Source organism: Balaenoptera ricei, chromosome 5 (genome assembly GCF_028023285.1).
Source record: "Balaenoptera ricei isolate mBalRic1 chromosome 5, mBalRic1.hap2, whole genome shotgun sequence".
In the NCBI taxonomy this organism is placed as follows: Eukaryota; Metazoa; Chordata; class Mammalia; order Artiodactyla; family Balaenopteridae; genus Balaenoptera; species Balaenoptera ricei.
Genome location: NC_082643.1, coordinates 123,045,419 through 123,061,088, shown reverse-complemented (window position 1 = coordinate 123,061,088; position 15,670 = coordinate 123,045,419). Strand labels below are relative to the sequence as shown.

The window sequence follows — 15,670 nt, the reverse complement described above, 5'->3', positions numbered from 1 at the left end:
CTAAAGTTGTTCAGGATATCAGTCTGAAAAAGTTAATCACACTGATAACCAGAAGTTATTCAATTAAACCACTAGACATTGCTTGCTGAAAGTTATTTGTGGGCTCTGCAGATACAATGATAATCATTATCTTTGAACTTGGTGGAGATATTACTGCCAGATATCTCTTATATCACCATGCAAATACTTCTATAATCATACTAGAGGAGAGTAAGTAAAGCTTTATTCTGTAGTGTTTCATCCTAAAGTGTCAACTACATCCCTTGAAGATTCATTCAGGAGTCCCTACCTGAGCACAAAAGTGATATAAAAAAAAAACCAAAAACCTGACAGCTTCTGAGTTTTATAGTTCACCTGAAATTGCACCTTTGCAACTCAACTTACCCATGATATCACTTTCCATAGCCAATGACAATGATTACATTTCAACCCTCCTCGCCTTTCAACTTTCTTCAAGTTTCCAGTCTGTTCCTTTCTTCATGGGTATCAGGTCATCCAAGGTAATTGTCCTGTTTTTGTTGCAAATTATATTTGAATTTTTCTAACGTATTTATTAATTTCTGTGTGCTGGTTGCTATGCTTTGTTGGAAAAAAATATTCATGATGCACCATGAAAATGCTGCATACAGAGCAACATGCACACAAACCATTTGATAAAAACCATTCTGATTGTTTTAGAAATTGGGAGCAATATTTTAAGCATTTTACATACTAAATGATGACTTAACTATATTTTAGTTACACTTCAGGAATTCTGTTGGGAGTTTGATTTGGCATTTTAAATGACGGGGAATAGGCTACTAGTGCACATTTTCACGCAGAATGTCTCATTTTCATGAATGAGTTACTAATGGTAAGTGGGAGATGTCTTGATTTAAGAAGATATTGACTTCATAAATCAAGAGTAAGCATCTCTGAAAAGGAACATTTTGAGAATAAGAAAAAGTTCTTAAAAGTGAAAATATGATTGCTGAACTTATATATAAATTATAAGAGCTAGAAGATAAAGAGAAGAAAATCTCTATAATGTGGACCAAAAAAGACAAAGAGAATTTATAAAGCAAAAAATATGTATAAACAAAAGATATAAACATGAGGGATACAGCCAGGAATTCCAAAATCTGATTAATAAGGGTTCCATCAAAAAAATGCACAAAACACAGAGATAAGAGAGAAGTCTCTAAATTCAAAAGGCACACAAAGAGCAAAAGAATAAAAAATGGCCTAGGCTTCAACTCATATCCCCATAACATTTCAGAATTACAATTACAAAGAGATCAATAAAAGCTTCCAAATACCCACTTGCCGCAAATGGAGAAAGCCCTCGCACAGAAACGAAGACCCAACACAGCCATAAAAAAAAAAAAAAAAAAAAAAAAAAAAGGCTATACTTTAAAAGCTTCCAAATAGTAAACCAGGATACTCATAAGAGAGCAAAAATCAGTCGGACGGTATAGATGTGTTAGCACCAAAAGTGGATGCTAGAGGTCAATAAGGCAAGATCTTCAAGATTCCAAAGGAAGATAATGTTGAATTTAAAGTCAAATTATGGCCACTTTCAGATAAGCAAGAACTTAAGGAGCTTACTTTAAACTCATTAATTTGAAGAAGTTACTTGAAAAGGATTCATGCAAAACAAGGGTGAAATACAAGAAATAAGAAGCCATGAAATAAAAGGAACAGTGGAGAAGGTATCCATTCTAAATGAATTTCAAGAACATGGCTATAGAACAATCTTTAAATAAATAAATAAGTACAGTCATCAAACTTAGAAGTCAGTAGTCTTCTAGAAGAAGGTCTTAAAAGAATAAATACTAGAATTGATTCCAAGTTGTGTATATGTTATGTGAAAAGTTGAGATGTAATAGTAAAAATAACGATGATGATGATGATTACGGCAGCAATAAATGTAGCTAACACTCATGAATGCACTTTCACTTAGTGCCAGGCTCTGTCCTAAACACATTGCATTTATGATTTCATTTAATCCTCCAAGAGTCCTATGAGACAAGTATTGTTTCATCATTTACATTTTATAGATAAGAAAACCCAAGGCACAGTGAAGTAAAGTAATTTTCTCTAGGTCACACAATTAACTAGTGGTTAATCCAAGATCCAAACCCAGGCAGTCTAATTCCAGAGCTTATACTCTATACTGCTATACTGTGTTGAAGAAGGTACATGTTTCTTCTTCAAACTGGAAAAAAAGAAATGCAAACTAAAACTCCAGGAAAAATTAAATAAATGAAAATACTCTACAAAAAGTCATGGCCCGGATACAAAGCACATTAAAATATGGCACACTTTAGAGCAATGAGTAAATTCACAAGGATCATGACTATAAATTCAGAGAAAGAGAAATGTATTTGGAACATATATATTGGTTTTGCAGTTATAATGTTTAAATAGTCATAATAATGAAAATGCTGCTTATAGTTTTAATCTTTTACAATTAAAATGTAGGCCGAGTACAGAAGACTTAACATGGCAATGGAACAGAATGCAAAGTTATCAGTCTTGATAAAGTAAATATAAAGGTATAGCTGATAGAAGTTGGAAGGAAGAAGAGAGGAAAAAAAGGAGGAAGGAGGTGACATGAGGAGGTGAGGTATCATCATCTTACAAAGTGAGGGACAAGATAAACTGTTGGAAGCTGATAGACCAAGGAAAAGGGTGTTAAGTATATTACTTTATGAGTCAAAGATAGAGGAAGCCACATGCAAGAATTTAGGAAACACACTTCTCAAAAGCTTTTCAAAGAAATAATTGAAGAAACTGTTATAACTATAAGAAAACTAAAAGATATGGGGAGAAGCAGAGGTGGGAGGTAATAAAAGTGAACTAAAAGCCTATCTATCCTAGAAGAAAGTCAATATAGACCATCTAAAATCAATAAATCAAGAATATAAAGCAACTTGTTTAGCGATGTGAAGGTACCTGGCAGAAGAATTAAACACAAGTAGATGTCGGGGAGTAGGACAGCAGGTGAGCGGGGGTGGGCAGAGACCCATTCTTTTTTATTGTAGCCCTTCTGATTTTGAACTATTTGCTCATAATTCTTTGATTAAAAAGATATTTTTTAAAAGGAAGAGACAAATTTAATTTGTAACTGAAAAGCTGCCCCCCCCAAAATCTCCCAGCCAGATGGTTTCACTGGAGAATGCTGCCAAACATTTAAAGAAGAATTAACACTACTTTCACACAAACTCTTCCAGAAAATAGAAGAGGAGGGAACACTTCCTAAACCACTTCATGAGGCCTTTTTTACTCTGACAAAGTAGACAAAGACAATACAATAAAAAGAAAACTGCAAACCAATGTCTCTCAACTGCAAACTTAGACATAAAAATTCTCAGTATATTAGCAGACGGAATCCAACAATGTATAAAAAGGATTATACACATGATCAAGTGGGATTTATCCTAGGTATGTAAGTCTGGCTCAACATTCAAAAATCAATGTAATCCACCAGAGCAACAAGCTAAAGAAGAAAACTCATATCATAGCAATTGACACACAAATAACATTTGACAAAATCCAACACCCATTCATGATAAAAGTTCTTAGCAAGTTAGTAATAGAGAGATACTTCCTCAGCTTTATAAAGAGCATGTACAAAAACCTACAGCTAGGGGCTTCCCTGGCGGCGCAGTGGTTGAGAATCTGCCTGCCAATGCAGGGCACACAGGTTCGAGCCCTGGTCTGGGAGGATCCCACATGCCGCGGAGCGACTAGACCCGTGAGCCACAACTACTGAGCCTGCGCGTCTGGAGCCTGTGCTCCGCAACAAGAGAGGCCGCGATAGTGAGAGGCCCGCGCATCGCGATGAAGAGTGGCCCCCACTTGCCGCAACTAGAGGAAGCCCTCGCACAGAAACGAAGACCCAACACAGCCATAAATAAATAAATAAAATTTTAAAAAAATTAAAAAAAAAAAACAAAAAAACCTACAGCTAACATCATATTTAATGGTGAAAGACAGTGCTTTTTTTCTCAAATTGGGAACAGAGCATGGATGTCTGCTGTCATCACTCTTACGTAACATAGTGCTTGAAGTTCAAGCCACTGCAAGGAGGCAAAGAAAAGAAATAAAAGATACAAAGTTTGGAAAGGAAAAATAAAACTACCTCTATTTGCAGAAGACATTATTTTCTACATAGAAAATCCTAAGAATCTACAAAATCTCCTAGAATAAGTGAATTCAGCAATGTCAAAGTATATAAGATCAGCACACAAAACTCAGTGGTATTTTTATATTAACAAGTAACATGCAGAAAATGAAATGAAAAATACCATACTACTTATAATTACTCCAAAGAAAGTGAAATACTTAGGTATACAGTAAACAAAACATAGTTTTCAGTTCTAAGTGCTGAAAATTACAAAATGCAGATGAAGAAAATCAAAGAATACATAAAGAAATGGTGAGACATACTGTGTTAATGGATTGGAAGTCTCAACATATTAAAGATGTCGGTTCTCCCAAAATGGATCAATAGGTTTAATGTAATTCCTATCAAAATCCCAGCAAGGATTTTTGAAGACATAGACAAGCTTATTCAAAACTTTATAATAGACACAGGGCCTAAAATAGCTAAAATAATCTTGACAAAGAAGAAGTGGGAGGGATTCCTCTGCCTGATATCAAAGCTTCTATGTAGATAAAGTAATCAAAACAGTGTGGTATTGGCAGAGGGATAAACACAGATGAATGAAGCAGAACAGAGAATTTAGAAATAGATCTGCACAATATGCTCAAAGGATTTTTGACAAAGGTGTGATTCAATGGAGGAAGGATTGCCTGTTCCACAAATAGTGCTGGAGCAATTGACATTTATAGGTGAAAATAAGCAAACAAAACAAACAAAAACTTAAATCTCACACTTTATACAAAAATTTATGAAAACTGGATTGTAGACTTAAAAGTAAATGTAAAGCTATGAAACTTTGGGAGAAAAACATAGAAAATTATCAGGGCTGAGCACAGAATTCTTAGAGTTCTTAACTGACACCAAAAGCTCAATGCATAAAAGGAAAAATTGATAATTCGGACCTCATCAAAATTAAACACTTGCTCTGTTAAAGCCCATGTGGAGAGATGAAAAGACAAGCTACAGACAGGGAGAAAATATGTACAAAGTATATATCTGACAAAAAACTAGTATCTATCAATAGAATATATAAACTCTCAAAACTCAGCAGTACAAAGACAAACAGTCCAATTAGAAAATGGACAAATCACATGAAGAGAAATTTCATCGAAGAGGATATACAGATGGCAAATGAACACATGAAAAGATGTTCAGCATTGTTAGAAATCAGGGAAATGAAAACTGAAACCATGACATCAATACACACCTATCAGAATGGCTAAAAGAAAAAATAGTGACAACATTGAATGTTGGCAAGGATGTGGAGAAACTGGATCACTTATACATTGCCAGCAGGAATATCAAATGACATAGCCGTTCTGGAAAATAATTTGGCAATTTCTTATAAAACTAAATATGCAATTACCATGCAGCCAGGGAATTCCATTCTAGCGTATTTATCCCAGAAAAATGAAAAGTTGTGTTCACACCAAAACCTATATGTGAATATTCATAACTGCTTTTTTGGTTTTTTGGTAATAGTCAAAAACTGGAATACCCCAGATGGTCTTCAGTGGATGAATGATTAACCAAACTGTGGTACATATATTCTGTGGAGTATTAGTCAGCAATACAAAGGAACAAACTATTGATAAATGCAACAACTTGGGTGCATGTCCAAGGGACTGTGCTAAAAGAAAAGAGCCAGGCTCTAGGCGCACGGGCTTCAGTAGTTGTAGCACGTGAGCTCAGTAGTTGTGGTGCATGGGCTTAGTTGCTCCATGGCATGTGAGATTTTCCCAGATTCGAGATGGAGCCTATGTCCCCTGCATTGGCAGGCGGATCCTTAACCACTGCGCCACCAGGAAAGCCACTGTAATGAGAAGCCCGCTCACCACATGAAGAGTAGCCCCTGCTCGCCGCAACTAGAGAGAGCCTGCACACAGCAATGAAGACCCAATGCAGCCAAAAATAAATAAATTAATTAATTAATTTAAAAAAAAAAAGAAAGAGCCTATCCCAAAAGGTTATTTACTATATTGCTCAATTTATATACCATTTTTGAAATGAGAAAATTTTAGAAGTGGAAAACAGACTAGTGGCTGCCAGTGGTTAGGGACAGGGAGGGGCAGAGGTGGGAGGGGCAGAGGTGGGAGGGGCATGGGTGTGGTTATAAAAGGGTAACAGGAGGGACTTTTGTGGTGTTGGAAGTGTTCAGTATCTTGGCTGTGATGGCAGATTCTTGAACCTATTAATAAAATCTATAGAACACACGCACACTGAAATGAGTACAGGTAAAGTTGGAAAATCTGAATAAAATCAGTGGATTGTATTAACGTCAATATCTTGGTTGTGATAGTTTACTGTAGTTTTACAAAATGTTACCATTGGGGGAAACTAGGCAAAGTATACAAAGGATCTTTCTGTATTATTTCTTACAACTGCATGTGAATCTATAATTATCTCATAAAATTTTCAATTGATAAAGAGAAAGAAAAAATGAGAGATCAGGAGGGTAGAGCCCTCATGAATGGGATTTGTCTTCTTGTAAAAGAGATGCCACAGAGCTCTTTTGCCCTTTCTGCCAAGTGAGGATACAGTGAGAAGTCTGCAACCCGGAAGAGGGCCCTCACCAAACCATGCTGGCACTCTGACCTTGGGCTTCCAACTCCCAGAACCATGAGAAAGAAATCTCTGTTGTTTGTAAGTCACCCCATCCACGGCGCGTTGTTATAGCAGCCCAAATGGACATGCCTCCTCTCAGAGCCAGGAGCTTGCATCTCCTTCCCTAAGTCTAACAAGAATTCTGGAGAAAAATGGCTCATCTTCTTTGCTGTCAGTTTCCTCTTACAGTCTCTCTACTGAGTCTTCTTCTTGGCACTTGGAAACTGTAAGAATCTTCTCCCTGTCCCTCCACTCTGCAGGAGTTAAGGTTCCTTCTGGCTTTCCTCCTCCTAGCCTTCCCCTTTGCCTGGAGCCAGGGTTTCCTTTCCCTGGGCTAAGTTCTTCCCTCTTTTCTGCTACTCAAATGCAGCACTATTGCAAAGTTCACAAGTCATAGGATAATTACTAGATTGCTTTGTAAAGGTCTTATGCTAAATAGGAATACAGTTGACCCTTGATCAACACAGATTTGAACTGCAAGGGTCCGCTTATATGCAAATCTTTTCAATAGTAAATACTACAGTACTGTACGATCCAAGGTTGTTTGAATCCTTGGATATGGAAGGCCGACCGTGAAATTTTACTCTGATTTTCGACTGTGCCCCAGTCGGTGCCCGGAACCCCCACGTTGTTCAAGGGTCAACTGTCATTATCAGGAGGGCTGAAATTCTAGGAGAGATGGGCCACACATCTGTTTTAAAATATGTAGCAACGCTGGTTCTCCTCTTCAGTCTGCATGGTTTACATTGGCAGAATATTCCAGTCCACTTCGGCATTTTATAACTTCACCTTTAAAACTGTGGATGATTTATACGCAGGAACCCCATTAAATTAAACTGTAAATAGATGCAGTTGGAGCTGCTCCAGTTGAAGCAGGGCTGGAGCTTAGAGCCCCCTCTCCCTTCTTGGCAGTTCCCACAGCATCCCTGCAGGAACACAGAGCTCCGTGGAACGCTGATGGAAACCCTCAGCCTGATTCATCTCTGGGAGGACCTTCCTGCTGGGGAATTCCATGGTTCTGTTCCTTTGTGGTTCTCAGCCACAGCTTGTATAACAATTCTCACTTTGACTGTATTTAATTTGTTCCCCACTCTCCTACTGCAGGATGTGGTTGAGGGAAATGAGGCAGGATTCAGGATTTAGTAAATTTGCTCATTTGCAGCTAGCTGCTTAAGAAACCTGCTAGAGGGACTTCCCTGGTGGCACAGCGGTTAAGAATCCGCCTGCCAATGCAGGGGACACGGGTTCGATCCCTGGTCCAGGAAGATCACACATGCTGCGGAGCAACTAAGCCCGTGCACCACAATGACTGAGCCTGTGCTCTAGAGCCCGGGAGCCACAACTACTGAGCCCGTGTGCCACAACTACTGAAGCCCCACGCCTAGAGCCTGTGCTCTGCAACGAGAAGCCACTGCAATGAGAAGCCTGCACACTGCAACGAAGAGTAGCCCCTGCTCGCCACAACTAGAGAAAGCCCATGCAGCCAAAAATAAAATTAATTAATTAATTAATTATTTTAAAAAAGGAAACGTGCTAGAAAAAACTAGAAACTTACAGGCCATATTGGGACAGGGTGTATCAATTGTTTGAATATGGCTTAATTTTTTTGTACAGGAAATTAAGGAAATTATATGCTAGATTGTTTTATAATAGGTTAGACCATTGTTTCAGTAATGGTCGTATAAAGTAATCTTTCCTTTAAAACTGCAAATGTCTATTCGCTTTGTTTATTAGCAACCTTGGAACAAATTATTCACAGAATAGTTATCAGTAGATACTTTCATGCAATCATAGCTCATTATACCATTTTCTAAATTAATAAAAGAATGTTTTTCAATCTTTTCTAAGTATGAATACTTGTTCTTTTCACTCTGTCCTTTCCACTTGGATTCTTTTTAAAGTCACTATTACCCAAGAGTGAAAACTAATACTGGCCAAATTGTTTGCAATTTCCAAGAATCATTTTTAGAAATAATGAGATCTTGTTTCTATCTGAATCATTGAGACCTGCTCTGCATAGGTTGGGAGGTGAGGACGGGCTTGGTAGATAGGGGAGTGGACACCATTCATGTCCAGAGCAAAGAGTTCATGTTCTGGAAAATAAAGTAATATAAATAAGTTATGGTGGGAAATAGAAGGCAGTAAATATTTAATGAAAGCATTTGTTCCTAACCCAGTAGGCAAAGGAGAATTATTGTAATTTCTTATGCAAGGGTCTGACGTAGTAGAAATGGAAGCAGCAATGGAGGCAAACTGTAATAGTAGGATTTGGACTGTGTTATCTCAGCATTAACAATACACACAGAAAGAACATTGACCAGAGTATTCTACATGTTAGGAAATCTACCTTCCAGAGAAAAAGTGATAAAAGAGAAGTAAAGTAAGTTTACTCGGTTTACAAGCAACAGTTGATAGCTAAGTAGCTTAAGAGGAGGGGATATACTGGGAAGATGTTGGAGGTTCACAAGGATCAGTGTGAAGCTGGAGGAAAGGACCTGCAAGAGGCAGGGACCAAGGATGCGGAGAGGTCAGCAGCAGTAACTAAGCAGTGGTCTGTTCACGCTCATGATCTGGTGAGCACGGGGCCGCACTACCTCAAATCTCCCCCTTCCATCTTCATTGCACTCTGTCAACAGATGAAAAGAATTGAGGTAAGTTTGGCACATTTGGAGCTGATAGAGTCTTTGAGAGAATACATCCTGTGTTTGCCTTGTCTTCCCTAATAGGGCCTCTTCCCTAACATGCCCACATAGGGGAGAGTTCATGCACCAGAGGAAATTATGCTTCTAGTAGGAAATGAAGGTGGATGCTGGCAATCAAAATATGAGAAATAGGGACTTCCCTGGTGGTCCAGTGGTTAGGACTCAGCGTTTTCACTGCCGAGACCTGGGGTCGATCCCTGGTAGGGGAACTAAGATCCCACAAGCCTCGTGGCTCAGCCAAAATAAAGAAAGAAAGAATCATAACTCACATTTTTTTTAAAAAAATATGAGAAATAGCCATTCCAGGCAGGCTCTAAGAAACACATCTCTTACATTAATATCAGATAATCCCATAAGGAAAAAAGGGAGGGACATCCCAAGAAAACAGTGCCCTACATAGGAAATTCTAAGATTATTATCCCAGTTTAAAATTGCCATTTGTGGGAAGAAATGTCACAAAGGACACATTCTTGCAAAACACTGAGACCTATTCAGTTCACATTGGGAAGTCTAACGTGTAGAGCAAGCTGACTGTAGAATCATCAGAGACATTCATCAGCAGAACAAGGAGGTGAAAAAGAAAGAGAAGGTCATTAATAGAAATTTAATGAAGGGCAGAGAAAAATCAAAGCTCTTTAATGCCTATTTTGCTTCAGTCTTCCAGACTTTGAAAAGTGACCTCCAAATTAAATTAAAAAGGGAAAAACAAAGACGGTTCCTTGAAATTATTGTTCAATAAGTGTTTTCATTCTTAGTTGTATTTGAAAAATAACACCTAGATCAGAACTTGAATTTTCATACTTTTGATGACTATACCAGAAAGCTTGTTTCCCCCATTCAATTGACTTTGAAGATTGGTGAAAATCCTCTGGGAATGGAGGCAGAAATATGTCTTAAGACCTAAGTATTCTTCATCTGGAAAGCTCCAGAGTGACTCAAACTACAACAGTTTCCATAAATTCTCTAACTTTAATTCCTATTATCCAGATATGTGACTTTTGAATATGCTTTAAATGTTTGGTTTGTCCCTTATTAGCATTTTCTATTACTATTAATATTTTTTTAACATCTTTATGGGAGTATAATTGCTTTACAATGGTGTGTTAGTTTCTATATTAATATTGTTATTATTAATTTTTTGCACTCATGAGATCAGTCTGTTAGAAATAGTATTAATAAATAGAAATTGTCTTTCTGTAAAATATATAGCTCAAAGGCTTATAATTGGGTCTGAATATTCATACATTGGCAATAGTTTGAATCCCATTTTCTCATTCATCTCAGAATCTACAAGCTACCACTTGCCTCTCTAAAATCTTTGCAAACAACCTGATCATTGCAATCTGAAATAGCAGTAACAAAATACAGACTTGCAGTACGTATTCAATTGGAAGAAGTCTGATGCCGTGTCAGAATTGGTCTCTTCAACAACTGAGGGAGCAAAATAATGTAACAGTAAACTAGTTGGCATGCTAGTACAAAGTATTTTTTTCATACATATTTTGGTCATTGTAGTGTTCTTTCTTTCACCCAACTAAAAACTTAACGACTATCGTGTAAAAAGATGAGAAAGATAAAAAAAAGTGAACAGGCTATGGACCTCAATTCCATTTAAAATAAAAAAGAAAATATGGAACTCTTAAGAATTTAAGCAGTGGAGTGGTAAAAAACCACACCTCCCAACGAAAATCAAAATTGTATCTCATTTGAAATATGTACCCACGGTAAATATGTAAGGATCTGAAAAATGCTGCATTACAGTAGTACTTGGCTGCTTTGTGTTCTTTTGATGCTGCCTCTGGCTCTTCTAACTGAATTAAGCTTATTTTAAAGATTAAGTATAACTTCTTATATGAAAAAGAGCACATCTGCTGCTTGGAAGAGTGGACCAGCCCTGGGCACCAGAAAATCTATACTACCTTCATCCTTGTCATCCTCTTCCTCCTGCCTCTTACGGTGATGCTTATCCCGTACAGTAAGATCGCCTATGAACTTTGGATAAAGAAAAGAGTGGGGGATGGCTCAGTGCTTCGAACTATTCATGGAAAAGAAATGTCAAAAATTGCCAGGTCTGTTGAATGGAATATTCACCTCTGTTTAAAATATTTTTAGGTTGACTTATATACACTAATATGTATAAAATAGATAACTAATAAGAACCTGCTGTATTAAAAAATATATATATTTTTTAAGGTTTGGACTAATTGTTCTATACTATTACTCTCAGCTTGAACATTGATGTAGAAGTGACTTCTCATGTCATTCAGTCGTAGTGTGGTATATTTTTGTTAACAGAGAAGATATTTTGTTATTAATTCAAATGATAACTCATTATTGTTTTCCTGTCCATGTCTAAGAAACTTTGTGCCATTAAGAACTTTTTAATTTGGTTTTATCCCCAAGGACTTATTTTACTTAAAATTTATTTGGCCGTTGGCTTATTTCTAATTGATTAAGATCACTCTTTTTTCTTTTATTATTTTAAAAAGTTTTCCTATATGGAGTTAAGTTTTTTTTTTTTTTCCCTCTGTATTTTCATTCAAACACTGATTAGGATTAAAGCATGTCAGTTCTTCAACTGACCTCCATGGACTGCAAAAAAAAAAGTTTGGCTCCTTCAGGATGATCTATGATTTGGCAGATACAAAACATATAATATATTAGGTTTGCTTTCTGTTTTTACCAGTACTACAAAGCTGGACAATCAGAGGCCAGAAAGAAGATTTTCCACAGTGCTTTGAACAACTTAAATAAATTTCATTTAATTATAAAAATATATATATATATATATATTTTTTTTTTTTTAAATTAGTTGTGCTGGAAGAGACCGTTGCCAGAGATCTCAGAATTCCTGGGTAATTTAGTCAAAGTGTCATTTGTAATTCACGTTTAGCACATGGACTGACTTTAAACTTTTGAGATTTTCCGTATGACAGGAAGAAAGAGTAAGATTACCAGCTCCCAAATCAAAGGGGAAGTCACTGTTATAAATAGTTACTCGGAATTTTTTAAATCGTTATATTTTCTTCTGCATGTCAATATGACGCAGTAGGAATTGCTGTGGCACTCTCGCCTCTCTGCCACTCCTCACCAGCCACATGATGTGGATAAGTCTCCTTACTCCCAAGACCCCTGCTTTCCTCATGTGTACCAGGAAGCATGATAATATCCATCCTTACTTCCTCCCACCCAAGGATGATGCTAAAAATGTGAGATGATATGTATGAAAATCCTTTGGAAATGAGAGAATGTTATTTATTTAAAATTATTATTATTGATATATTTTATTTTTACCTAAAAGCTTTACTTTCTGATCATATTGATTAATAGAAATTTAAAAACACAATTTACTGCTATGATACTCATGGGCCATATGGTTTATTTTATAATCTACACTGAATGGCTATTAAAAACAAAATCTTAGAAGTCTAGTGGTTTGATGAAATTTATCATTTCTACAAGTGTACAGCGACCTCTAGTGTCCAGTTTATATAAAGAACTCCTCCCTCTCGACGTACAGGGTGCTGGACTGTTCAGCACCTTGGGACTTACTGCTGATTTAGCTCTCTCACTTCCTCAGAAGAAAGGACTACTATGCTGAGATAATAAATAATGAATATGACTCGTTATAAACTTGAAAATGTGTAAATCTCTTGCAGACATTAATCTCCTTTACAGGACTAATGGAGAAAACTCCATTTGAATCCCTGATTAATCATATTACTTAGTTATGTAACGGAGGATTACCGTTTAATTCTGTCCTGAGGGCTTCCCATATTTTTCTATCACAGACATAAGTGTTCTTCAACATAAAATGAATAAGAGCTTTGACACTGAAGTTAGACTGCTTACGTTTAAATCCAAACTAGCCTTTATAGTTCAAATCTTCTGCTAGCCATCTGACTTTGCAAGTTACTTAACCTTCTCTGTGCCTCAGTTTCTGCACCTGTCAAATGACTTTTTGGGAAGATTGAGGACATAATCCATGCCAAGCATCTAGCACGGTGCTAGACCCACAATGAGCACGTATCTTAAAATGTTCACATTATGAGAAATACAGGGATGTGGGTAATAGAAATGGGAAAAGATGAACAGTTCATAATCTGTCATGAGCTTCATTAACATTTGAAAAATATCATTGAGAGGTCTAGACTTTAATTTTAATAGCTTTGCTGCCAGCTTGACACATCTGCCAAGGAGAAGTTAACTAATGCAATATATCCCCATGGGTCCAGGAAGAAGAAGTGAGCTGTTGTTATGATGGTGACAGTGGTGGCTCTCTTTGCTGTGTGCTGGGCACCTTTCCACATTGTTCACATGATGACTGAATACAGTGAGTGTTTGTCATTCTCATTTGATGGAAGTTCTAGTTCATTTCCTGCTAGAATGGAAAATGAATCATTGAAACATGTTGCCATTCACTTGGGTAATCAAATATCAAACATTTAACAGGTTTCTTTCGTGTTTTCAAGATCACTAGATCGTTATGTGGCAGGTAATTATGTATGAGTATCATCGAGGCTTTCATAATTTTAATAATTATAAAAGGTAAAGAACAGCTTTTGAGATTCATCTCCCATGCTACTCCTTCTGTTCTCCTTAAGCCATTTAAACATTGGGAGAGGTGTGACATCCTGTGAGTGTTCTCTATTTAGAACCCTCACTTGAACCACATGAATTTAATAACACCTAGGATTTCAGCCAGACCCTTAATGTATTCTCTCTGATAATCTGAGCCTTAACATGGTTCTCAGATGATTGTGTTTCTATAACACAAGTGGACATGTGATGGGTAACTGCGGCTTCCAGTTTACATGAAGCTTGAAATCAGACTGAAATGCAATAAACCCTCCAATCTGTGCTGGGCACTGGGCTGTGCTTGTAAGCCTAGATTCTCTAAGAAGGAGGACTCTTCACAAAGGTGGTGTTTCTTCAGACATCAGATGGCTCTCCGCAAAATGGTCTTGAGAATTTTTCACACCTTTAACCACTGGTACAAGTGTAAGTGTTTGATAAAGACAGAAGATAAACAGAAACGTTATTTTATAGTCATTTAAAAAATATCCATTCTAAAGCATTACTTTTTATTTCAGGCAATTTTGAAAAGGAATATGATGAGGTTACAATCAAGATGATTTTTGCTGTAGTTCAAATAATTGGATTTTCCAATTCCATCTGTAATCCAATTGTTTATGCACTTATGAATGAAAACTTCAAAAAGAATTTTTTATCTGCAGTTTATTATTGCATAGTAAAAGAAACCTTATCCCCAGCACAAAGGCACGGAAATTCAGGAATTACGATGCTGCAGAAGAAAGCAAAGTTTTCCCAGAAAGAGAACCCAGTAGAGGAGACCAAAGGAGAAGCATTCAGCGATGGCAACATTGAAGTCAACTTGTGTGAACAACACGAGGAGAAAAAACATCTCAAACAACATCTTGCCCTCTGATTCTGAACTTTCTGAGATTTCTGCTTTAGGCAGGGGGCATTAATTATAACAATGTCTTCATAATTCATGCCATTCATGGCTTAATCTGAAGAGAAAATTATTTTGAGCAAAGGTCAAAGACTTGTTATTTATCTAGCAGTTTTTCCGCCATGCAGTCAATGTAATGTGGCTTTCTATTTATTGCCAAGATGGATGAGAAAATAGCTTAACAATTATATCATTTTTCTGGAGTCAGTTTAATAGTTGAACACTATAATGTAATTTTTAGTGTACCATTGAAGCTTGGTGATATGTCTCTTGCAAAAGAGGTCTATCCAATAAAGTCAAAGGCATTGGAGAAGCAGCAAAATGACAGATGGCTGAGATTTAGAGGCAGGTGCCTGGGTTTCAGCTTCTTACCCATCACCATTGTTGTGATGATTGACAAGTCACTTAACCTCTTTAAGCCTCTTTTCCTTCCTGTGTAAACTGGGGTGGTATCTCCTACTTCATGAAGTTGCTGCCAGAACAAAATGAGATAGGAGTGGGAAAGCACTTTGTACTCCAAAGAACCCCAAGTTCTGGAGCATTATTGTAGTTCTTCATGTCTCAGCACCCCCCTCTTTCTGTTCCCTTTTCCTTTCTGAGACTTGTCCTCAACCCTATTCAACTTTCCACTTGTGCCTATTTTGTAACTGCTTTCTCTAATCAAAAGAGGAATGTTTCTGGGATCCTCATTTATAAGTTGACTATAATATATTTAGGCCAATCTAACTATATCAAATA

General features: G+C 37.0%; 1 protein-coding gene across 1 annotated transcript; it reads left to right on the top strand.

Moving 5' to 3' along the window:
* Positions 1–9,204: 9,204 nt before the first annotated feature.
* On the top strand, positions 9,205–14,948 carry QRFPR (pyroglutamylated RFamide peptide receptor). The gene is given in 5 exon segments (XM_059923852.1): positions 9,205–9,405; positions 11,290–11,525; positions 13,692–13,789; positions 14,550–14,901; positions 14,903–14,948. Coding segments are annotated over 5 exon segments (933 nt in total).
* Positions 14,949–15,670: the final 722 nt, after the last annotated feature.